Raw genomic sequence first — 25,058 nt, forward strand, 5'->3', positions numbered from 1 at the left:
TTACAACACTCCTGGAGGAGGATCTCCTGATCCTGTCACACTCCAACTTGCGAACATAGGAATCATAAACCTTCCAGCTTGCATCCGACAAAGTCTCACACTCCTTGCAGCGATCATTAATCAAGCAAACATGCCCCCTACACCTCATGCAAACAGAGTGAGGGTCTACCGAAGCTTTCGGTAGCCTCACCTTACACTCATTCACACAACATACTCTAAAGCTAGCAGAACTAGGATCTGACAGTTTACTTTGTGAACCTAAGTTCTGGGTGAGAGAAGAGGCGAGGCCTTCAGACCCACTGGTTTTGCATGACACACCCCTGGCTCTCCCCAGACAGCCGTAAGCGCACACAAAACCACGCCCATCGGGTGAGCAACCAGAGACATGCGAGTTGACAAGAACCAACCGCCATATTTGAAGTTGCAAGTTGCTATGAAGCATATCTGTACTTACCATTCCATTTTACTGCTGAGAGATTTATTTGAGATTGCAATTACTACAAGTAGTAACTTAAAGTTCCACTTCAGAATTTTGACATTTCCATTCCTCTTATATTCTAAGATAATAATGTGACAGTAGTTCACTTCCTTTTTCAAGATATTCCTATCTTGTTACTCATAGAAGTTGCATTTCTTAAATGCAAGGATAAGAGTAAGTATACCTAAAGAAATTTATGAATAATTGAAAATTGTTATGGCTGGCCTTCAGAAACATGTAAGCTGTTGACTTTGTATGTTTACTTTACAAATCCTTTATTTCCTCCAGAATGGTCTCCTCGGTTACGGGGGTAGGGTCGGAGGGTGAACTAGACCCTGGGTCTGAAAGGCCTCGCCTCTTCTCTCCAGAACTTAGGTTCACAAGTAAACTGTCAGTTCTAGAGAGAGAGGCTTCAGCCTTTCAGACCCACTGGTTTTGCTCACCTGATACTTCAGGGGGCATGAAGATGAAGTCCTGCAACGACTGCATCGAAAGCCCTGCAGACCGAGGAGAGCATAAAAATGACCCAAATACAGAGTTGCTTTTTCCAATTCATTCAGCGCCATTATCTCTTGCAGCGTAACTCCATTATACATCATCCTGAAGCTGCTTGACCTCTCTGATAGAGTGGAAATTGGTGGAGTGTTTTCTGGCATTGGGATCAGCTCTGAAAAATACAGTCCCTGAACAGCTGCTCATCTTGGAAGGACATGATCTTGGTTTTCATCCAGCCAACATGGTCTTCCTATCTATGTTCCTTCTTTCCGTAACAGATTTTGTATTTGTGTACTCCAGATAAAAGTTTAATTGTCTCACTGACAAATTTTTGGCTTGGTAGGTGACGCCTAAAGTTGAATTCAATAGAGTGTAATTGTTTCTCCGATTCTGGCCATGAAGGAAGGGTGGTTCCTTAGCACAATGGTTTCTATGGAAGGTGCTCTGAGATACATAGGCGATTAAATTGTTAGTTCTCAATCCCATTTGACTAATCACTAAGACCGAAAGGTCTTCACTGTTGTCCAAAGGACAAGGCAGTGCCCTTGTCCGAACCTTGATTACCAGGGTATCTGGCAAATCTCTGAAAGAGAAAGGCAGGACCAAGTAAAGGTTCATTCCTAAAGGTCGAGCCAACTCGGGACTTACGAAACCGGCGATCCGAATTGGGACAAAGTCCTTTTTCTTAGCACCAGAATTATCCACAAAACTGCAGTCGGCAAGAATTCATATTCTGTCAAGGCAGGGGAGAAGCTTGGTGTCTCCACCTGAATGAACTCCTTTGAAGGAAATAATTCATCAGGTCGAGAATGCTCTTGAAGCCAGGACCGCAGCGGTCCCTGACACTCTCGGCCCCTCAGAAACTGCAAGGGTTGTGAGTGATGAAGATTATTCATTGGGGGAGCCGCGGTCCTGTCCTGGGGATCCTCGCACTAACAAATCAGCATGAAGTTCTCCGAAAACACGAGGGTGATCGCGACTTAAATATGAAGACCCCTGCTGTTTCCGAAGCGTGAAACTCCTGTACTTCTCCCCTTGGAGGGAGACCTTGACAGATCCCATGAAACCCTCCTCGGCTACCTGTTTATACTACAAGTGAATCGGGAAACCGACACCCAAAGCACGCCAGGCAGTCGAACTCCGAAGAAGTTCATCAGAGCTCTCTCTGTCCGTCTTGCGCCTCTCAGAACAACCGAGAGGAGAAGAGAACAGGTTTTGAGAAAGAACCCTCACTGTCCTGCCAGTATGATAAGCAGGAGAGGCGGACCGTGAGCGATAATCAACCAAAAGAGATTACTGCCACATGGGAAAAGATGAGCGCGCCATGGCAAAGCGCTTTCTGGGAAGAGCAAAAGTTTTTCGAACATAGATGAGAACCTGAATTAGGAAAAACCGAGTAGGGCCATGCCGAGCTGAGCAGCACCAAACCGAGCTGATCACGCGAACGCGATCCAGCTGGTTGGTATGTGGTGGACTGGGAGGCAGGCAGGGTGAGCCGAAGCAGGCAGAGTGAGCTGCCAGTCTAGCTTTATCGAGCGAGCCGAGTCAAGCCGAGCCAGTCTCGTAAGTGCGACCAGGGGCCGAGCTGAGCTGAGCTGATCGCGTGAACACAATCGGAACTGGGCAGGGCAGAACTCGTCTGCTATGAACTATTGCTAGTTTCCTGAACTCTAAACTCCTTTGAGGCCGAGGCGATTGCATGAACAAGAAGAAGGTTCAAAGGGGAATTCTGTGTCTGCTGTCCTACATGCTCGAACCCTAAGGTTCAAGACACAAGAATGAAGCCTGGTCGAGCAACCAAGTAGCAATGGCAGTATCGAGACACCTGGAATCTCTGCACCCAGACACCTGGGAGTCTCGGCACTTTTCTCTCATCCTGTGCCTGCTGCCAAATTTCACAGGAAAGCGTATTTGATTCATAGATTTCTGAGCTACTCAAGAGACTCCTAAAATCGGGAGCGGCTGCTTTCAGCCTAAGAGATCGAAAGAGAAAGCACAGAACCAGTCTTAGACGAGACTTCAAGACTGGCAACGAGGACGTGGTCTCGAGAGGCTGCACTCGTGGCCCCAGACGCCAGACCCCACAGGAGAATTTAAATGTTCTTGCCTCGAATATGAAGGGAAGAGCCAACGAGACAAACTTGTCTTCCAGAAGAGAGTCAGTCCTTAGAAGTCCCGGGCATAGACTTGAAGTGAATCTCTTCCCTCTTTTCTGGTGTTTTAAATAAAGGATCGAGACACCAGGCTGGGAACCCGACAGAGCACTGGCAAGCACTCGGGAGCACTTGTGGTGCTGGCAGGAAGAGCTGAGACACCTGGGTAATATTCAATCCTTTCTCTCGCACTGCTCCCGAACTAGGCTGAGAAAAATATCTCCAGACCAGATCGACATTGATATTTCCATAGAATCTTGAGCACTGCGGAGCGGCTTGTGAACGAGTTTTAAGCAGAAAATGGGCCTTTTTGGGAACTCTAGACTGGAAAGTTAGATAAAACCGAGGTCTCAGTTCTGGCTTCCAAAACACAAAACCCAGGGCTATGCAAATCGGTTTCCTCCTAACCTGAAGGTCAGGAAGAGCCAACAAGAGACCCACTGCATCCTCAGAAGGAGGCAGTCCCTAGACATCCAAGGGCATCAAGGGGAAGAAGCAGCCTTCCTTTACGCCGGCCGACGGAGGTCTGTCCGATTCTTTGGGACCCTTGACCTCAGGAGAGGAAGGGAAGATGCAGCAGAAAAAAATCAAAGCTAAGATGAAGATGGTGGCTACTTCCACAAGGTGACTCCCTTCACCTCCACTCTGACATCTTCTACAGGATGGTGGACACAAAACATCGTAACCTCCAGGGCAGTCAGGCAGGAACACAATGCAAGTGGCCCCGGGCGCAACCGCCAGGAGAAGCGGCAGGCACGATTAGGACAGCCGATGCAGGAGCTACGGCAGAGGTTCAGAAGGCAGGAGCTATTGCAACAGCCAGGAACGTCACTTCCACAAGGCGACTTCCTTCACCTTCACGCCAACATATTCTACAGCCTCTACAGGATGGCAGACATCGTAACCTCCAGGGCAGCTGGCAGGAACAGAACGGAAGCGGCCCCGGGCATGACCACTAGGAGAAGTAGCGGGCACGACCAGGACAGCCGATGCAGGAGCTACGTAGTGGTTCGGAAGGCAGGGGCTATTGCAAGGGACAGAAATGTCGTATGAAAGTCACCAGCAGTGACAAGAACGATGAGGGTGGTTGCGGCAGGAGACCAGGAAGAGCAGCCCACAGACTGTTGTCAAGTTAACAAGAGCATAACACAGGGAATGGCAGGAGCAGATGGACCACAGATACGCCAAAGGTAGTGCAACAGCAAAAATGAAGACCAGCAATGACAGCAGTCGATCCACATTGGCGGGAACTGAGTCAGAATGATCCTGACGTGGAAATATGTCATCGAACCAGGTACTGTGGTCGATCCCAAAGCAACACTAAATGAACGTAGGGACTGCTTCATGCAAGATAACCTTTCAGATATCCAGCCAACTACTGCTGTGTCTGCGATGCTCACTGTCAACCTGAAAGAAAAGCAAAGATGATTAGTAGAGGGAGACTCCTCTTGCTACAAGGGGAACTGCCCTACGCAGCGAGAGGAGGTACTCTAGAAGAGGTCCCCCGATCGCTCCATGCCCCTGTGGTCTTCGCCTGACGAGTGAGCAAAGAGGGCAAAGGAGAGAGATCTACTAAAGGGGAGAAGGAAGAACCTCCGGGAAGAGAAAAAGGACGAGGGGAGGCCAACAAGGGCACAGTGGAAGTGGAACTTACAGACGACGCTCGCAACCTCCCAACCGCCCTGTAGTTCTCCAAGTGCAGGCGGCTAAGCAACAATCAGCATAAGTAGCATAAGTAGGAAGGCAGTAGTGATGTCCCTTATACACGGAGGGTGGGAGCCCAAGAAGGGAAGCGAACTCTTACATTCCGATCAATGTACGGGAGCGAAGATATTGCATCCCAATCTAATACCTCTGAATGTACAGGGGTGCCTTCAGAATCTACATAAAGGGCTGCTGGAAGAGAAGCATTACCACTCGGTTACGCTTCTCAAATTACCCCTTGGCCGTCAAACACAAGACACAGTGCAGGGAATGATAGCTTCTGCAAGGTTATCACAAATCGTGGGTTTATTAATAAATATCAAACACACGTATATATAAACAAAAATACACAAAGATCCCACCGGGATAATAAGAGCTTAACGACAGTCAGGCAGAGAGAACGAAAACACATTTGCAGCGCATAACGGCCAAAAGCAAACTGGAATGTTTACATCCAGGCAGGTGGGTATTCCCGCCTACCTGGCAGTAGTTACTGCCTAACCACCTTGCTCAAGAGTTCAACGGCCATTTCCAGCCTATGCTGAAAGTAATTCATAATATAAAGGACCGACGGTTTGTATATTGTGTCGGAACAACCTAAAATTGGGCCACAGGTTACATGCTACACAATGTTAAGGCTTCAATTTGGGTTGGGTAGCTTATACCTGTTCAACTCCATGCTGTGGGTTCCTTGGGCCTTGTATAACTTGCTGGTACATTGAACTCCCAAGGTCTGTTGCAAGTTTCATGATCAGTCACATCAGTTGGAACCAACTGTCTGTTGTATTGTTGGTCACTGTCTAAATTTTGAGAAGACCCAATGATGCCTAACCTTGTTGATTGAAATAAAGAGTTTAGCAAGCATGATACTGCCCTTTATTAGTGTTAACCATGCTGTGATTTTCTAAACCAGATGTCTTATACCTGTTGTGACCAATTATTTGCTCTTCTTCCGACTCAAAATCATTTGGAAAGTCGTTAATTTTGTTTTGCTTCCCCATAACCTTTTTTACTACTTGGAATTAGCCTGAGTGTGTGACATTTCATGTTGGTATCATTTCAACTGCAAACCCTCTGTCGTTTTAAAGTCAATCCCATTTGTAACATTAGCTAATTTTGGGCCATGAGGCCAGAGTTAGTTGCAGTTGGAAACTTCTGTTGAGTGAGAGAGTAAGACAGACACTGCATTTTTTTGGCAGTAAATTCTGTGCTACACCAAGTCCAAGTAGTAGGCTCATAGGTTTACCCTGAAAGATATGTCATGAAATGTAATGTAAATAAAGTAATAAAGTCAAAGAAATTGATTGGCTAAGTGTGAATTGAGCAAGAACCTTTATTACTGACTGTAGTGTGTCACACAACGCATGCTGTAGTAGATGTTTGTAGGATGACAGGATTGTCAAGCTGCTTATGACATCTTCCTTGTCCAGTCTGAGAAAGCATTGAGCTCTATTTAAAGTATAGCGTAAACCCAGTTTGGAAGATGTACAAGTCTGGTTGTGAAATATTGAATTTTTTTGCATCACTGGATTCCTGTTCTCCTTTGAATGTGGATATAATGATGTGGAACTTTCAATTTGACTTGCCTTGTGGATGTGCAAAAGGAATTCCATTGGTCAGTATTGCACTGGTACCTATTATTAGCACAATAGTTTGTCCTTAGTCTTTCATCATTGTGATTAGTACAGTATTCACTAATGCTGGGTAGATTTATTGCTACCTTTGATTATAAGACTATTTCCCCGTGAAGGGGGAGTGCCACCTGTGCACCCCATGTGGTGGCTGTAACCATAATTTTACCATGATTTGTTTTTCCAGGTTCCTTTTCCAAGAGGATTTCTGTTGGGTTGACTGCGATGGTGGTGTTAGTGTTTGTATCCCCATGAATTCTACTGGTAGTCTTGCTGCTGCATATGCCAGGTTCTTTGTTTCTGTGATACAGTCGACCCCCGTATTCGTGGGGGATGTGAACCACAATCCCCCGCGAATAGCTAAAATCCACTTAATAATTAATACTGTAGTTCAAACACAAAAAGCCCTCTAAAAATGCTTATACCCGAGTATTTTAATAGTTTTATCACAAAAAGTGCATTGAGTCATGAAAATATGAAAATACAGCACTTGGTGAATATTTCTCAGTGAAATATACCGAGAATAAGAGAATTTTCCGCGAATAATATGTATATATGTTCCATAGAGAAATCCGCAAATCAGTGAGTCCGCGAATAGGTGTGGGTCAACTGTACTGGTGGTATGTATTAGTCTCATTATGTCATTGACTTCACTTATTTTCCCCCTTAGTTTCTTTGTGTTGTAGGCTTTCATGGATGGAATCTTTGTTCTTTCTGTATCTGGCTTCATCCACTGTCTGATCTTTTCCACCCATTCCGACCTCTATGTTACATCTTTGGTAGTTCCTCAAGTGCTGTTGTTTGGCAGGCCATCATTCCTGTCATCTTCTGTGGAATCGTCTCTTAGTTTGTCTTCTTGTCCTTCATTGCTGGGTGTTATTTCTGAGCTCGGCCCCGTGTCACCCGGTGAAATTCCATTCTTACTTGAGTTTCTAGGTATAAATATTACTAAATATACCAGAGAAAAAAGCTTAGAGGAATGATGGAGTTACTACCCCCAGATCGAGCACTTCGATGAAGATGTCAGTATAACCAAGGGTGAGTGAAGGAATCACAACCACAGAGCCACACTCGATAGACATCCCCATGTCAATATCCCGAGAAGAGTGAGGGCCGCATTCAGCGCCGCGCCCCCCAGCCCGCCACGCGGCGACTCCAGCGCCATCTGAACTCATTCCATTTCTAGCACTTGATTTTTGCGCTACGGTGTTTGGTTAGCCTGTGTTTTTCGGCTTATTTTTGTATTTTTGCCATGACGTCGAGCAGCTTCACCATGTCCAAGATTAAGTACCATCTTCTTTTGGGGTTGTCTTATAGTTTGTTGGCTGTCTTAGCCCGTTATTGTTATTATTCGTGGCTTTGTTATGACGCCACGGCGTCCCCAGCCAGCCATGTTGTCCGCGAGGTTTACCCACTCGGCTTGTTCTGTTTGGGTTTTTCCTGGTCGGCTCATGCCTTTTGCTTCCCCATAGGTCTCATCCTTGTGGTTTTCTAAGTGGGATTGTTCGGTTTCATTTTAACGATAATGTTTTGATCCGTTCCTTAAGGTTCCCGCATTGGGTTCCCGTTTGTTCCCGCTTAGTTTTGTCACCGGGATGTTTCCTCTTGGACATTTTAGTTAATGATTATATTTTAATTCATTATTTTTTGGCTGATGCTCGACATCATGCTACCTCTGCGTTGTCCTTTCCCGTGGGGACGTCAGGCTCATCCTGTCGCTTCCTTCGGTTAGGCTACGCACCAAACACGGTATATTTTTATATTTTTATTTTGTTTATTTCACACACACTTGGTGATTTATTTGGTTATTTTGTATTATTCTTGACCTCCTCCTCCCCTTCCCTTGAGTTAGGTTAAGTGAGAGGTTTGGGTCAGCAGGTTGAGGGATTTCTGTTGTCGTGCCTTCCTGTCCGTTGTTTGGGTGTGGAGTGAGTCCCCATTCTCCTCCCTCTTCTTTACGAAGGGTTGAGCTCTGCTATGGGTATTTCTCCTCCACGAGCTGTTATTCCTCCCCTTTACGTTCGGCTCTGGTGGGTCTTCGACGGGAAATTCTCTCCCTGTTGTTCCCTCCTCTCCTTTCCCTTCTCTTCCCCCTCCCTTTTTTCATAGGCTACGTCTATGTTTTTAGGTGAGAATACAGAGGTCTTGGTCATTCTTCCCCCTAGGTGTAGGCCATGATTTTTGATACCATGCAGTTGAGCGGGTGAGTTTCTCCCCAGTCTCCTGTTCGCCTCTGCTCTGGCCTACTACCTTCCCTGTCCACTTCCAACCCCCCCCCTCCCCTACCCTGTTTTGGGTCCAGCTTCTCGTCATCTTCTCTTGTGGGTGATGTCGGTGTCCGACTCTCACCCCATGTAGTGAATCTTTCTGGTTGAGGGATTCGCTCCCTCCCAGAGCTGGTTCCAGGTGACTCGTAGCTGGGCTCAATGCTTCGTTCACCCGCTCTCCTTCGATCGAACAGGTTCTCGAACATCTCAGGGTTTTCTTCTCGACCTTGTTCTTTGTTCGCTCTGGTGTTCAAGATACTTTAGTTGGGTTGACTGGCGCTTACATCTGCCCCGGTGGATCGTGGTGTTTGGCAGCCTCACCCTTCTTTGGTTCTCTTCAATAAGGTCCTGAGATCTCCGGTGTGGGTGGTTGCGGACTCGGGAACGTAGTTTTATATTGTCTGTTAACCAATTATGTTACCATCTTATTGTGTTTTGTTTCCGCGCCTCATCCCGCCTGGGACTAGTGTGTGTTTATTTATGTCCCCGGTTTACCCCGCCGATAGATGTTTATTAGTTTGAATTTCCAGCGGTTCACCCGCCGTTGAGTGGAAATTTATTTATTATTATTATTATTTATGATGGTCATAGAGTCCGGTGATTTCACCCTGGTTTTGCCGTTCTGTTCCCCGGCATTCCTCGCGGTGAAGGTCCCATCGATTCGGCCCCCTCATTCCGCCGGTTTACTCCGGCAGTCGGGCGGGGTTTATACCCAGCTTACCTTAAATTAAGTTACTTTTAGTAGGCCCGTCTCTGATAAGGTTTTTCATTCGCCGAGTACTCCGCGGTTTACTGAAATACCCTTGCCTACTTAGATTAAGTTTCTTAGAAAGGTAAACTAATTTACTGTTTTCACTTACAGACTGTTCGCTGTGAGGAGCCCGGGTGTTCCGCCACTCTTCAGCAACCCTATGGCCATGTGGTGTGTCGGACCCACGCTGGTTGTGCGGTCCGACTGGATGATCTGATCGTGTGGCACCCAGAGGGCTGCGCAGGTGTGCTTTTTCTTCATGGTGCACCCAGGACGAGTCGGTAAGCTATTTGCTTTCCACCGTATGTTAATTCTGCCTTCCATATTGCAATATTTTGCAATATTTTGTAATTTATTTAGGTATTTCTTAGCCTCCCTTTGACTCACCCCCTTTTTCAGGCTGACGAGTCCTCGAAAAAGAGGCTCTTGAGTCCTCCGCGCTTGGGTGGCTGGGTTTGGGAGGAACGTTCCGTCGGGAAGCCATACGTCCTCGACGAAGTGGAGAGACCTTCTCTACCCCGGAGCCCGGATCGCTGCGGCCGTACCAACTGAAGTGGCCGCCCCATCATTGAGCAGATCCGGTCGTGACCCAGCCACTTGTAGAAGAGACCTCTACGCCGGAGGTTTCCGAAGACGCCGCCACTCTGGACCTGGATTTAGAGCCCATGAATACTGAGCAGGATCAGGTAGGTGGTGAGGTAAGTGAGGTAGTGGGGCGGGCGCCCTTTTGATTCCCCTTCATCAACCTCTTCCTTTCAGGGCTTTTCCAAGTCTTCCATCTTGAGGGACAGTGCTCCATCTACTGTCCCCAAGTTGAAGACTTCGTGGGAAGGCGAAGGGCTTTAAGTTCGTCTTCCCGGAAGGCATCCCCTTTCCCGTCGAAGGCAAAGGTCTCCGCACCTTGGCCTCCGGGAGCAAAGCTGGAACCTCGGGCAAAGGAGCGAGTAAGAGGGCGGCTAGACCCAGCCCTCCTCGCCAGCCTCCCTTTGACCCTGAAGCGCTCGCCGGGATGCTCTTAGCAAGGTTCTCGCCGGAGGTCGATTCCAAGCTGGCTTGCGGACAGGTTGCAAAGTCAGGAGAATCTGATTGCTGATATGGCTCGCTCGGCGGTGCCGACCCAGTTATCAGATCCCTGATACTGCTTCCTCCCTCCTTTGACGTTGGAAACCCGTGGCGTTTTGCCTTACATGCCATTCACCATGAGGATACCCTGACAATCGAGGGTTTGGGCACAAGACATCTGGAGGAGCTGGAGTTCTTCCTCCTGACCTCTTGCCCCCTACCCAGGCTTCGTTAGGCTGACGGAGGAAGCCTGGGTACGTTCTGATAAGGTCCCAAAGGAGACGGTGATCTTCCCCTAGGACCAGGCACAATCGGCTCTGCTTCGCACTCTCACTGAGTGGCAAGCAGATAATACGAACTCACTCCGCTCAAGGGGAACTATACTATGTTCTCCTTGGGTGACAAGTTACCCACTCCCTGCATGAATAAAGTTACTTTGGCAACTGCTCAGGCCTGCTTTGAAGGCAAACCTTTGCCTCAGCTCAGGGAGACGGACTCCACATCCCTGGTGTTCCCGGGGGGTGAGGAGTTCTGGAGGGACGCCCATCTACTTTCACGGTGGGTAAACTAGATGCCTCTTGTGCGTCCTCACAATTCAGTGAGCAGCTTCCCAAACTCCCAGAAGCTCTCCTGAAGACGGAGTTCGAGGCAAGGACGAGACTGAGCCGGTCTCTAAATTCCTTGTGTCTGTCTGAGGCGGTGGCCATCTCATGCGCAGACGAACAACTCTTCCAGGTTCTGGCTAAATCCCTGCTGGCAGGTTTTCAGTCAGACCTGTTTGACTTCATGGTGGCCAAGTTGGAGTGCCGCAAATTCATTTTCGTGGATGCCAACATTCACCATGAGCCTAATAAGCTCATGAAGAGCTCCATCTGGGGACTAACCTCTTCCCAGAGGATGAAGTCTCGAGGGTCCTGGGCGAAGCTACTAGGGCTAATCAGAGTCTGCGAGCGAGGTGGGGTATTTCGCCTTCAACGGAAAAACTCCCGAAGCTGGTGGTTCCCAGGCTAAGCCGGGAAACGCTTCAGGAGAAGGAGGCCTCATCCCCAGACAGTGGTTCAAGCTGTCCCAGTCTCGGTGGTAGGCCAACCCTCCACCTCCAAGGCTCAACCCCACCAATACGTGCTGGTTCAACCAGCCCAACCTCTTGCTGCACCATCGCACGTCTCTTCTCCGCGTACAACCCTCCCTATGAGGGCCGTGGGGTCTTTCACGGCCTTAATAGAAGTGCAAGGGGAGGCAGGGTCGCGCCCCATACAGAGGTAGGCCTGGTTCCACCTCTCGAGGACGATCAGGCCGTGGTAGAGGAAGCAAGCCCTCTTCCTCCCACTGAAACCAATCAGGTAGGTGGTCGCCTCTACTGGTTCAAGGACCAGTGGACCTTCAGCCCTTGGGCACACAGATTGTGTCCAAAGGTCTGGGTTGGAGCTGGATCAAGGATCCTCCTTGACCAGGTTTTACCAACCCCTCCAAAACTCTACAGGACTTTGTAACAGAGCTTCTCAACAAGAGAGCAATAAAGAAAGTAAGGCACCTCAAATTTCAAGGCAGGTTGTTCACAGTCCCAAAGAAAGATTCCGGCCAACAAAGAGTGATTCTAGATCTATCACGTCTAAATCGATATATAAGATGCGACAAGTTTCGCATGCTTACGGTAGCTCAGGTACAGACTCTACTTCCGCGTGGAGCCGTCACCACCTCTATCGATCTTTCAGACACTTACTATCACGTCCCGGTTGCTCGGAACTTCTCTCCCTTCCTGGGTTTCAAACTTGGGAAACAAGCCTACTCCTTCAAAGTCATGCCTTTCGGACTCAATGTAGCCCCCAGAATTTTTACGAAACTGGCGGAAACAGTCGTCCAACAACTACGGTCCCGTGGAATCTCCCTGGCGGCTTACCTGGACGATTGGATAATCTGGGCTCCGACAGTCTTGGAGTGCCGGAAGGCTACGACCATAGTGATCAAGTTTCTGGAGTCGTTAGGTTTTCAGCTGAACAGGGAGAAGTCCCGCCTGACTCCGGAATCCCGGTTTCAGTGGCTAGGCCTCCAATGGGACCTGACTTCGTACAGGTTGTCCCTCCCGCCACCCAAGCGGAAGGAGATTGCCGCCGCTACCAGGAAATTTCTGAGGGACAAAACAGCATCCCGCCGGTCTCAAGAGAGGATTCTCGGCTCCCTTCAATTCGCCTCAGTGACGGACCTGCTTTTGAAAACGAAACTAAAAGATATAAACAGAGTATGGCGGAGACGAGCCAATGTCAGGCTCAGAGACAGGATCTCTTCAATCCCGCGAATCCTGAAAACAACACTCCGGCCATGGTCACAGTCAGTGGCCTGTCAAGTCGGTTCCACTTCAATTTCCCCCTCCAGCGTTGGTAATCCACACGGACGCTTCATTAAGCGGTTGGGGAGGGTACTCACCAAAATAAAAGTTCAAGGAACGTGGTCCACAATGTTCCAACAGTTTCATATAAACACCTTGGAAGCTATGGCAGTGTTTCTAACACTCAAGAAACTTCGCCCGCCAGCCGGATTCACAACAGGCTTGTGCTGGACAGCGCCGTGGTGGTTCATTGCATCAACAGGGGCGGCTCCAAATCAGGTCGCGTAAACCAGGTGATGGTAGCTATCTTCTCCTTGGCGAACAAGCACGGCTGGCATCTGTCAGCCACCCACCTAGCGGGGGGGCGGGAACGTGGTGGCGGACTCCCTGTCCAGGACTACTCCGTTGGAGACGGAGTGGTCTCTGGACGGGAACTCCTTCAAGTGGATTCGCGCCGGGTTCCGGGCCTCCAAGTGGACCTGTTCGCCACGGAAAGCAATCACAAGCTTCCCTGTTACGTGGCTCCCAACCTGGACCCCCAGGCTTTCGCCACAGATGCGATGTCCATAGATTGGAATTGTTGGGAGAGGATATATCTGTTCCCTCCGATAAATATGTTGTTAAAAGTCCTACACAAACTCAGGTCATTCAACGGCCAATTAGCTCTAGTAGCCCCCTATTGGCCGAAGAGCAACTGGTTCCCTCTATTACAGGAACTCAAGTTGCGGTGTCATCAGATACCCAAACCCAGACTGACCCAAGTTGTACAAACAAAGACTGTGTCAGCTTCCTTAAGAATTCAGAATGCACTGGTTTTATGGACTTTATAAAGTTTGCTGCAAAGAAGGGAGCAAACATTGACCCCGTCAACACTCTGTTTTTAGAATCAGACAAGAGAGATTCTACTCTCAGACAATACGATTCGGCAGTCAAAAAATTGGCGTCCTTTCTAAAGGCATCTGGAGCTCAAACTATGACAACCAACTTAGCAGTTACTTTCTTTAGGTCATTGTTTGAAAAAGGCCTTGCTCTGGCCACTATTACTACAGCTAAATCAGCCTTAAAGAAGGTATTTTTTGTACGGTTTTAATATTGACCTTACAGATTCATACTTCTCCTCCATCCCCAGAGCATGTGCCCGTTTGAGACCAGTAACTCGCCCTGCTTCCGTTACCTGGTTCCTCAACGATGTTTTGAAATTAGCCACTGACATTGATAATTCTCTATGCTCACACTTGGATCTGTTAAGGAAAACCTTGTTTCTGATTAGCTTAGCTTCAGGTGCCAGAATTTCAGAGCTGTCGGCCCTCACTAGAGGTGATGATCATGTTAATTTCCTTCCATCTGGAGAAGTCCTCCTTTCCCCTGATCATACGTTCTTAGCTAAGAATGAAGACCCTCAGGACAGGTGGTCCCTCTGGAAGGTGGTGCCTCTTCCTCAGGACCAGTCATTATGTCCAGTATTTACCTTAAAGTCTTACCTACAAAGAACTCCACAGTTTAAGTCGGGTCCTCTTTTCATCAGGGAAAAAGGTGGTACTCTTTCTTTGAATGCTATAAGACAACAAATTCTGTATTTTATTACAAGCTAACCCGATTCAGTTCCAAAGGTTCATGATATCCGAGCAGTAGCTACCTCCACCAATTATTTTTATAATATGGATTTTGCTGAACTTACCAAATATACAGGATGGAAATCACCTCTAGTGTTTAAACGCCACTATTTAAAATCACTCAAGCTCTTAAATTTTCTACAGTGGCTGTGGGAAGTGTCATCTCCCACATTAATTATCCTTATCCCTTTCCTTTCCCCGCCCCCGCCCACCTGCCTCATTTATTTCACTGCCTGCCTTTCTGGATCGTTCATGCCTCGCTGCCTTGCTCCTCATACTCGATATTGGTTTATCTGATTATTGCTTGTCTTGTGTTTTGGAATTTGATATGTTACGGATTTAGATTTAGTCAGAGGTACTGAAGCGGTTTTTATTTTGCTTCATGTACCTTATATATTTTTGTCTTTCATTTGTATCTCATTGCCTTTAGGTTTAAGTTTGTAATTACTGGTTATTCTATTGATTTGTAGGGGCCTTTTATTTCCCCTATTGTACTACATGTTTGTATTTCTACGATTGTTCCTAGGTTAAGTTTGTTATTTCATGGTAATCTTTGATGTGAGGTGTAATGTGCCACCAGTATTTACTTATAGTTAAGCCCGATTTTCATTGTTGAGATATTCTTATTAAATCTATTTTTCCATAGCATGTGTCTCTTTCCATTTACCTTTGGTATTTTGTTGCAGCTTTGCAGTCTTGGCATGATTCTCTGGCACTATTTCACCAGGTGACACGGGCCGAGCTCAGAAAGGGATTTTGACAAAGGAAAATCTATTTCTGAGGGAGGCCCCGTGTCACCCGGTGACCCCCTAGAATATTTTTGAGGTACAGGTTCGCCCCCTGCTGGCTCATGCCAAGCCTGGGGATGGTGCTAGTCTGGAATGAGTTCAGATGGCGCTGGAGTCGCCGCGTGGCGGGCTGGGGAGCGTGGGGCGCTGGCACGGCCCCTCACTCTTCTCGGGATATTGACATGGGGATGTCTATCGAGTGTGGCTCTGTGGTTGTGATTCCTTCACTCACCCTTGGTTATACCGACATCTTCATCGAAGGTGCTCAATCTGGGGGTAGTAACTCCAGCATTCCTCTAAGCTTTTTTCTCTGGTATATTTAGCAATATTTATACCTAGAAATTCAAGTAAGAATGGAATTTCACCGGGTGAAACGGGGCCTCCCTCAGAAATAAATTTTTCCTTTGTCAAAATCCCTTTTCTCTCTCCAGTTCCTATCTTTCTGTTGTGGTGAGCCAGTTCTTTCTCTTTGCGTTTCTTACTTGCTCTGCCAGCCTCTGTTCTGTTTGAGGGGTGTTATTTCTCTCATTCCAGATGTTGCCCAATTGTCATCTTTCTGTCAGGTTGCTCCTGATGTAGCATCTCCATATTTCCTTATTTTCTTCTCTTGTCCATTTCTTCTTCTTCTTCTGACCTTCCTCTGTAGCTCCTGTCTCTGGTTGCTGGTTACTGTCACTGTGGTGGTCAGCTGCTGGGTGATGACCTCCAAGTACCTGACCGACCTCCCCCGCTCGTTGGGCTGTATAACTGGCTGTTGGATGAAGCTCCCTGTTGCCAGAGGTTCCATTTATGTCGTTGTTGTTTAATCTTTCATTTCTTCCCCTCATTACTGAGTTTTGCTATTTAACCCATAGCTGGACACTACTCCATCAGGAATAGGTACTAATTTACAGCTGTTTAGACTGAGGAAGTTTTGGTAAAGATCCTTTCCCAAGGAATCAACTCTGAGGAGAGAAGTCACCCATCTGATGACAAAACAGCCAAAGGTTGCTTAACCAGCCCATTGATGAGCTAAAATCACAATTTTTAAAAGTAAATTGTATTTTTCCTAACTATACAAACCTGAGATCCTTTACATTAGGAATTACTTTCAGGCATAGGCTGGAAACGGCCGTTAAACTTTTGAGCAAAGTGGTTAGGCAGTAACTACCGCCAGGTAGGCTGGAATACCCACCTGCCCGGATGTAAACATTCCAGTTTGCCTTTCGGTCCAGGTTCAGATTGAGGGGTGGCATGAGGTGGGCATAGTATGTAATGTAAAGGACCTCAGGTTTGTATAGTTAGGAAAAATACAATTTACTTTCAAAAATTGTGATTTGTTCCTACACGATATACAAACTATCGGTCCTTTACATTAGGAAGACTCACTGGTTGGAGGGAGGAATCTGAGTGAGTCTCCTGAACTGACTGGAGTTCTGCACACCTGGGCTACTCCTCCTGGTCGAAAGAGTGAGGAGTACCGTGCCTCTGACATATTGATCGGAGTGTAGGAACTGCAAGATCAAATGTCAGATACTGGACCTTTTCGCATGAGTGAGGAAACGCAACTCATGAAATAGGCTGGAAGAATCTACAGTTGGAGGCAGTAAGGAAAAACCCTTATTGCCAGTCTCTCCTTCCTCCCCTTGCTAGAGCAGAACTGCTTCTATGATTCTAGAAGAAAAATAGAACGGGTGCTTGATGTGTAGTCTTACTGCATCAGTGCCAGTTAAAGCAGCTATTGGTTCGAGTCCTATTCTCATCCCTAAGGAGGAGTAGTGGGAGGATGGGGGGGGGGGAGGTCAGTCACTCTCGGAATCCTTCTCCCTTCCAGAACCAACACCTTAGGCGAGATGCTACTCGTCCTCTTAAGGAGCCGGGTAAAACAACACAACTTGTTGAGCCGCCACCACAGAGCCAAGGAAAAAAGGTTCCAAGGGCCTGTGGGCAAGACCGAAGGAAGAAGACAAGAGTGTGGTCTAAGAGACCACGTCTTGCTTCCAGACAGACAAAAACTTCCGGAATGCGGGGGATGGACCATGCCATCGACTTTGTGAGCTCTCAGGTGGAAGGTACCAGTATCGTCGTCGTCAGCTGCCGGGTACCTCCTTTGATCGCCTCATGAAGTCAGGAGGAAGATGTGTCCTTAGACACATCTTCCTTGGGAGAGACAGTACTAGCAAAAATGTTGACGACATCCAGGTTAGGAATGTCGAGCCTTTCGGGAAGCACCACAGCTTCCTAATAGGACAAAGTAACGAATAATCTGGATCATCGACACAAAGTCCAAGGAGGAGGGGGAACAAGAAGGACTCGAACCCGACAGTGGATACCGATGGATTCGGAGTCCACCTACGACATCCGAGAAGAAGTCGAGGTATGTTCCCCATCCCTGTTCTTCCATCTTCTATACCAAGGCTGGAGTAAGGTGAGAGATGGTCCTAAGAGGGCATATCTCTATCTAATAACTCTTGTAAGGCACGTGCAGAGCACGGACAGGAACCCTAAATGAGAGTCACATGCCACCCAGGGAACAGTTCCCTGGGACAGCACGACCAAAGAAGCTTCTCGAAACTTGAGTACCTGCAAATGTCGACAGATGAAACAGGAGGAAAAAACGACTGCCTCTTGTTTGTCGACAAATGCCACTACTGTAGTTTTGTTGTTCAATGAAACCAGTGAGTGTCACAAAATTTCATCCTGAATTCTCGGACGGCCAAAAGGCTGCCCTGAGCCCAGGATGGTGATAAGAAGGTACTAATCGTCTTGGTCAAACACCTTCAAGACAAGGTCTTACCGGTGTGCGCCTATTCCTCAATCGGTGAATCCCTAAATAGACACAAGATGTGAGGGGAATATGCAAGCATATTCGAAGGTTCCTTCAATCAAGCATTAGCCTAACTCTTTCCTCATACTTCGAAGAGGAAAGAAGGACAGAGGAATGGAAGCAGACTTCCATTCTCCACCATGGGGAAGCTTCTGCAAGATGACAGGGTACCAAGATAATTAGCTCTAGCCAGGCTGGCATTTCCCGAATCAGGAGCACGGGGAGAGGAGGCAGGATGTAAGTTCAATGGAAAGAATTCCAGAGACCTAAGGGAAATGGATACTTCTCCTGAAGGAATCCATTCCCAGGTCTCGGCAATGTCGCTGCCAGTTCCAGAGACTTGATAAGTATCATTTCGTCCAGGCATCAGCAGTAGGAGAACTACTTCTGGTCAATACTTCTCTTCTCTCTTCCTTCTTCCCTCTTCCCATATGGGAAAGAGGGTGGAAAGAGACATAGTTATGTGCACTTTCCTAGAAGGGAAGAAGAGGACTATATGTTCTGCAGTCTTCTTCTGAAGCCTGGGACTTCTTAGCTAAGGAGTGGAGGGGGGGCTGGCTTGAACTCAAGGTTGAGTTGAGATGACTATAACCCAAAGGTCTTGGCCGTTGTCCAAAGGACAAGGCAGTGCCCTGGTACGAACCTTGATTACCAGGGTATCTGGCAAATCTCTGAAAGATAAAGGCAGAACCAAGTAAAGGTTCGTTCCTAAGTATCGAACCAACTCGGAACTTATGAAACCGGAGATCCGAATTGGGACAAAATCCTTCTTCTTAGCACCAGAATTGCCCAAAGAACTGCGGTCGGCAAGACCCTCCGAGGCAAGAATTCATATTCTGTTGAGGCAGGGGAGAAGCTTGGTGTCTCCACCTGAATTAACTCCTCTGAAGGAAATAATTTATCAGGTTGAGAACACTCTTGAAAACAGGACCGCGGCGGTCCCCGACACTCTCTGCCCCTCGGGAACTGCAAGGGTTGCGAGTGATGAAGATTCTTCACTGGGAGAGCCGCGGTCCTGTCCCGGGGATCCTCGCACTGACAAATCAGCACGAAGTTCTCCGGAAACACAGGGGCGATCGCAACTTGAAGAGGAAGACCCTCGCTGTTTCCGAAGCGTGAAACTCCTGTACCTCTCCCCTTGGAGGGAGACCTTGACACATCCCATGAAACCCTCCTCGGCTACCTGGTTATACTACGAGAGAATCGGGGGATAGACACCCAAAGCATGCCAGGCAGCTGAACTCGGAAGAAGTTCGTCAGAGCTCTCTCTGTCCATCTCGCGCCTCTCGGAACAAGCGAGGGGAGATGAGAACAGGTGAGGAGAAAGTATCCCTACCTGTCCTGCCAGCAAGATAAGCAGGAGAGACGGACCGTGAGCTATAATCAACCGAAGGAGATTACTGCCACACGGGGTAAGAAGAGCACTTGAGCCATGGCAAAGCGCTTTCCTGGGAAGAGCAAAAAGTTCACTCGAACATAGCCGAGAACCGGAATCAGAAAAACCCGAGTAGGGCCGAGCTGAGCTACACCAAACCAAGCCGATCACACGAACATGATCCAGTTAGTTGGTATGTGGTGGACTGGGAGGCAGGTGGGGCGAGCCGAGCCGAGCTGAGCAGTCTTGCAAGCCGAGCCGAGCCGAGCCAGTCTCGCAAGCCGAGTCGAGCCAATCCAGTCTCGTAAGCGCGACCAGGGGCCGAGCCGATCGCGCGAACACAATCGGAACTGGGCAGGCTGGAACTTGTGTACCATGAACTATTGCTAGTTTCCTGAACTCTAAACTCCTTCGAGGCCGAGGCCCCTCGAGAAGAAGGTTCAAAGGGGAATTCTGTGTCTGCTATCTTGTATGCTCGAACCCTAAAGTTCAAGACACAAGAATGAAGCCCAGCCGAGCAACCGAAGCAGCTGGCGGGCAGTATCAAGACACCTGGTGTCTCGGCACCCAGACATCCGGGTGTCTCGGTACCCAGACACCTGGGTGTCTTGGCACCCAGACACCTGGGTGTTTCGGCACCCAGACGCCCGGGTGCCCCGGCAACCAGACACCTGTGTGTCTTGGCAGTTTCTCTCGTCCTGTGCCTCTCATCAGGAGAGCTCGTGATTCATAGAATTTGAGCTACCCACGAGACTTCCAAAAATTGGGAGCGGCTGCTTTCAGTTTCCTAAGAGATCGAAAGAGCCAAGCACAGAACCAGTCTTAGAAGACTTCAAGACTGGCAACGAGGGCGTAGTAAGAGGGATTGGAAATTTAGGGATAGCAGTGGTTGGAAGAGTGTGTGAACGGTTAGAAATTGGGGGTGTAATGATGGAAGAAAGTGATTTTTGTGTGATTGAGAGTACGAATGATAAATATGATATTTTATTGGGATGTAAGTTTTTGAAAAAATGCGGGATGGTGGTCCGTCCTAGTAATAATGTAATTGAATTATGTATGAAAGGGGATGTTCTTGAGGATTTGTATTTGGGGAAGGATGGTAGGGTTGAGCAAAAATTGTGGAAGAGAGTGCCTGTAATTGCGACAGAGAGGGTAAAGTGCCACATGAGATTGGAGAAGTTGTGAGTGTGAAAGTGGCATGGCCGGATAGCCTCGGGATAGCCAACAATGATAGTTGTATGTAGTTGAGGAATAGATGTAAATAAATTAGTCAGGGCAAATGTGTGTATATGATGGGGTTTTGAACATGGGAGATCCGAGGGTATATATAACGTCATTGCCGAAAGTGTCAGGAAGAAGCGAGTCGAGGAATATGTGAGGGAGATTGCGTGGGAATATTACGTACATTGGTGAATGTGGATGATGAGAGGTACGTGAAGGTACGGCAGGTGATGACAGGTGATTTGAAAGGAGTTAATGATTGGACGTATGAGGAGTTGAAAGAAAGAGTAAAGGTAGATGAAAATGTAAGTGATAATGTAAGAATCTTGAGTTGAGGTTCAACCTTGAAAGTGGGCAGTTCAGTCATCTGAGTTTTTGGATACCGGTTGCCGACACTGATGGTGCATGTGTCTCTTTCTTTTTGCTCGTTTTGTTGGTTGAGAGTCTGTTTTCAGTTTTGTTTGTGTGGTTTTGTGTGCTGTGTTGGCGACCGTGGACACCTTAATCCATCTCCCAGCAACCGAGGATCAGGGTGAGTGTTGTGTGTGGTTATATGTTCTATGTATCTGTGTTGTGTGTTGTTTTTGTGTTTTTGAATTCCGCCACATAATATTGGCGCCCAACGTGGGGCAACTGGTGTTGCAGTTGCAATTAAGCTTGGTGGCAGGTAGTGTGACTGGAGGAAAGGATGGAAGAGGAACTGGTGAGGTTGAGAGAGGAGTTGCGGCTGTCAAGAGAGGAGAATGCATGGTTAAAGAGTGAGAATGAGAAATTGAGGCTTCAGTTGGAAGAGATGGGATCATTGGTAAAAGGAGCGAAAGAGGAAATGAAAGGGGAGATGAAAAAGTGAGAAGAGAGAATGGAAGAGAGGGTGGATAAAAAGTTGGAGGGAATGATGAAAGGTGTAGAAGAAATGGTGAAAGGTATGTTCAAGGGTGTTTTTGGAGAAGGGGTTGTTGGAGGCAGGTCCTCTGGAACGTGTGAAGGGGCAAGAGAGAAAGAAAAGGAGGAAGAAGTGAATGGAAGTGTGAGTGATGAAAGTGATGTGGGAATAGGAAGTAAGAAACGAGAGAATGAGAGGCACGGTAAGGAAAAAGGGAATGAAAGCAAGGGAAGGAACAGAGGGAAAGTAAGGATAAGTCAGGGGAAGAAAAAGGGAAAAAGGGAAAAGGAAAGGAAATTGGTAGGAAGGGTAAGGAAGTGGGAAAGGCAGGAAAGAAGGGAGAGGGTAAAGATAGTAGTGATAGTGAGGTGGATGGAGGTGAATGGATAAAAGTGGATAAAAAGAAGGGGAAGAAGAGTGTAATGAGTAAGATGAATGTAAGTGCGGAAGTGGACTCTTTGTATTCGGAAGAGGGTATGAAAGGACAGAGTGAAAGTAGCTTAAAGTGAGAGTGAAAGTGAGAAAGAAGTGAGAAAGGCTATGTATGTGAGGGAGGTACCTGGTGTGAAAGGTATAATGAGTATGTAAGTAGGGATGTGCATGATTTCTTTAGGGAGTATGAAAGGTTTTGTCAGGATAAGTATGGGGAGAGTAAGAGAGTGTGGGCACGAGAATTAGGAGAATATTTGACTGGGTTTTGCTTGGTATGTATAGGGTTATTATGAGTGTGGGAGATGTTGAGTATGACAAGGTGAAAGCTAGACTAGTTGAGCAAGGGAGGCGTATGAAAAGCGAGTGTTAAGTATAAGAGGAAGAATGGATTTGATGAGGCAAGAATGAAAGCTGGGGAAACCTTGTCATTGTATGCTTGTAGGCTGGAGACGTTGGCAAGGAAGTAGTTTGGGGATGATGGGATAGATGAATGTAAGGAGTTAGTACGAGAGTTGTTAGAGACAGTGCCAGATGGAGTTGAGAGAATTTGTGAACTTGAAGCGGAAGGAGAAGAAAAGATGGACGAGTGAAAGGTTAACTTGGGGAGAAATTTTGGAAATTGTAGAAGATTATGAGCTTGACAGGGTTATAAAAGAGAGCAGAAGTGTGAGTGTAAGGGCTGGGGTAGATGAGAGAGTGCCAGAGTTTGGAAGCTTTAGGGATGCAGTGTTGAGGGGCCCAATGAGAATGGCAGATAGTGTAATAGATAGGAGTGTAAGAGCAAGTAATGTGGAGGTGCCAGTGAGGATGAATGGTGGGTTTGTAAGGGAACAACGGGTTGGGCGGGTTAGGGATAGTAGTGTACAAAGGGGAAGGTCGGTGAGTGGAAGTCGAGCGAAGTGTTTTAGATGTGGAAAGGAAGGACATACAAAGAATGAGTGTAGGTGGGCTTTAGGAGCGTGTTTGGGTGTGTGGGCAATCGGGACATTTGGTAAGTGAGTGTCACGAAAGATAGGGGTTAAATGCTACAGGTGCGGACAGGGGGTCACATTGCTAATGGTTGTAGGGGTACCCGAGTGAATGTAATATGTGGCAACTGTGGTAAGAATGGGCATTATGCGAGAATGTGTTCAGAACCGAGAGTGAAGTGTGTCGAATGTGGAATGGAAGGGCATGTATCAAGTGTATGTAGACGAAAGAGGGTGACTGTGACAGTGAATTCGGGAAACTGAGTGTGAAGGGGGTTCAAATGGGTGGATCCTCTAGGATGCAAGCGGTGTGTGTGATGCATATACGTGAGGGGTTGTTGCATGAGGGAGGCTTTGCTGGAAAGACTGACGAGTGCATGAGTGTGCAAGTGTGTTGTAAGGAGTAAGATTGATTGCGTTAGTAGATACCGGGTGTAGTATGAATGTCATATTTATGAATGGATGTGAGAAATTGAGGAATACGTGTGAAATTAGGAATTGTCAGGGGAAGTAAGAGGATTGGAAATTTAGGGATAGCAGTGGTTGGAAGAGTGTGTGAACGGTTAGAAATTGGGGGTGTAATGATGGAAGAAAGTGATTTTTGTGTGATTGAGAGTAATGAATGATAAATATGATATTTTATTGGGATGTAAGTTTTTGAAAAAATGGGATGGTGGTCCGTCCTAGTATGAATGTAATTGAATTACGTATGAAAGGGGATGTGCTTGGGGATTTGTATTTGGGGAAGGATGGTAGGGTTGAGCAAAAATTGTGGAAGAGAGTGCCTGTAATTGCGACAGAGAGGGTAAAAGTGCCACATGAGATTGGAGAAGTTGTGAGTGTGAAAGTGGCATGGCTGGATAGCCTCGGGATAGCCAACAATGATAGTTGTGAGTATGTAGTTGAGGGAATAGATGAAAATAAATTAGTCAGGGCAAATGTGTGTATATGATGGGGTTTTGAACATGGGAGATCCGAGGGTATATATAACGTCATTGCCGAAAGTGTCAGGAAGAAGCGAGTCCGAGGAATATGTGAGGGAGATTGAGTGGGAATATTACGTACATTGGTGAATGTGGATGATGAGAGGTATGTGAAGGTAGACGGCAGGTGATGACAGGTGATTTGAAAGGAGTTAATGATTGGACGTATGAGGAGTTGAAAGAAAGAGTAAAGGTAGATGAAAATGTAAGTGATAATGTAAGAGTCTTGAGTTGAGGTTCAAGAATGAAAGTGGGCAGTTCAGTTGTCTGAGTTTTTGGATACGAGGATTTTGGGGACATTGATGGTGCATGTGTCTCTTAGTTTTGCTCGTTTTGTTGGTTGAGAGTCTGTTTTCAGTTTTGTTTGTGTGGTTTGTCAATGCTGTGTTGGGAGCAGTGGACACCTTAATCCATCTCCCAGCAACCGAGGATCAGGGTGAGAATAGTGTGGTTATATGTTCTATGTATCTGTGTTGTGTGTTGATTTTTGTGTTTTTGAATTGAACCACTCTGAAAGAGCGATTCCCGATGAATGTGGTGTCTGATTTGTGTACAAGAAATGCAAGACCCCACAGAAGTTTAAATTTAGATCCGAGGGGGAAAAGAACGAGAGAAACTTGTCTCCCGGAGGAGAGTCAGTCCCTTAGAAGTCCCTGCAGGACCAGTTCGAAGGGAATCTCTTCCCTGCTTCTTCTGATGTTCAAACTGACAGGATGAAGACACCAGGCTGGGAACCCGACCGAGCACTGGTTTGGAGAACATTTGGTGCTGGCAGGAAGAGCAGAGACACCTGGGTGCCTCGGCCCTTTGGAACTGCTTGAACTGGGTTAGGAAAATATCTCCAGACCAGATCAAGATAGGAATAAAATAGAATCTCGAGCACTGGAGCTTGGTTTGTGAACGAGCGCCTGAAGCAGCCCCAGTCTTGAGGTGGAACCTCTAGGACTGGGAAAGGACCACAAACCGAGGTTCACGCACCTGTGGCTTCCAAACACAAAACCCAGGGCTATGCAAATCGGTTTCCTAACCCGAAGGTTGGGAAGAGCCAACGAGAGACCCACTGCCTCCTCGGAAGGAGGAAGTCCCTAAGACGTCCAAGGGCATCAAGGGGAAGAAGCAGCC

The 25,058-nt window shown here is 47.3% G+C and overlaps 1 protein-coding gene across 1 annotated transcript in view; it reads right to left on the minus strand.

Annotated features, from left to right (window-relative positions):
• Positions 1–16,095, minus strand: part of LOC136845658 (adenine DNA glycosylase-like) — a 117,861-nt gene extending 101,766 nt beyond the window's left edge. The window contains 1 exon segment of the mRNA XM_067115808.1: positions 15,903–16,095. Within this exon segment, the coding sequence (XP_066971909.1) occupies positions 15,903–16,095 (193 nt within the window).
• Between the last annotated feature and the right edge of the window lie 8,963 nt (positions 16,096–25,058).

Source organism: Macrobrachium rosenbergii, chromosome 14 (genome assembly GCF_040412425.1).
Source record: "Macrobrachium rosenbergii isolate ZJJX-2024 chromosome 14, ASM4041242v1, whole genome shotgun sequence".
NCBI lineage: Eukaryota > Metazoa > Arthropoda > Malacostraca > Decapoda > Palaemonidae > Macrobrachium > Macrobrachium rosenbergii.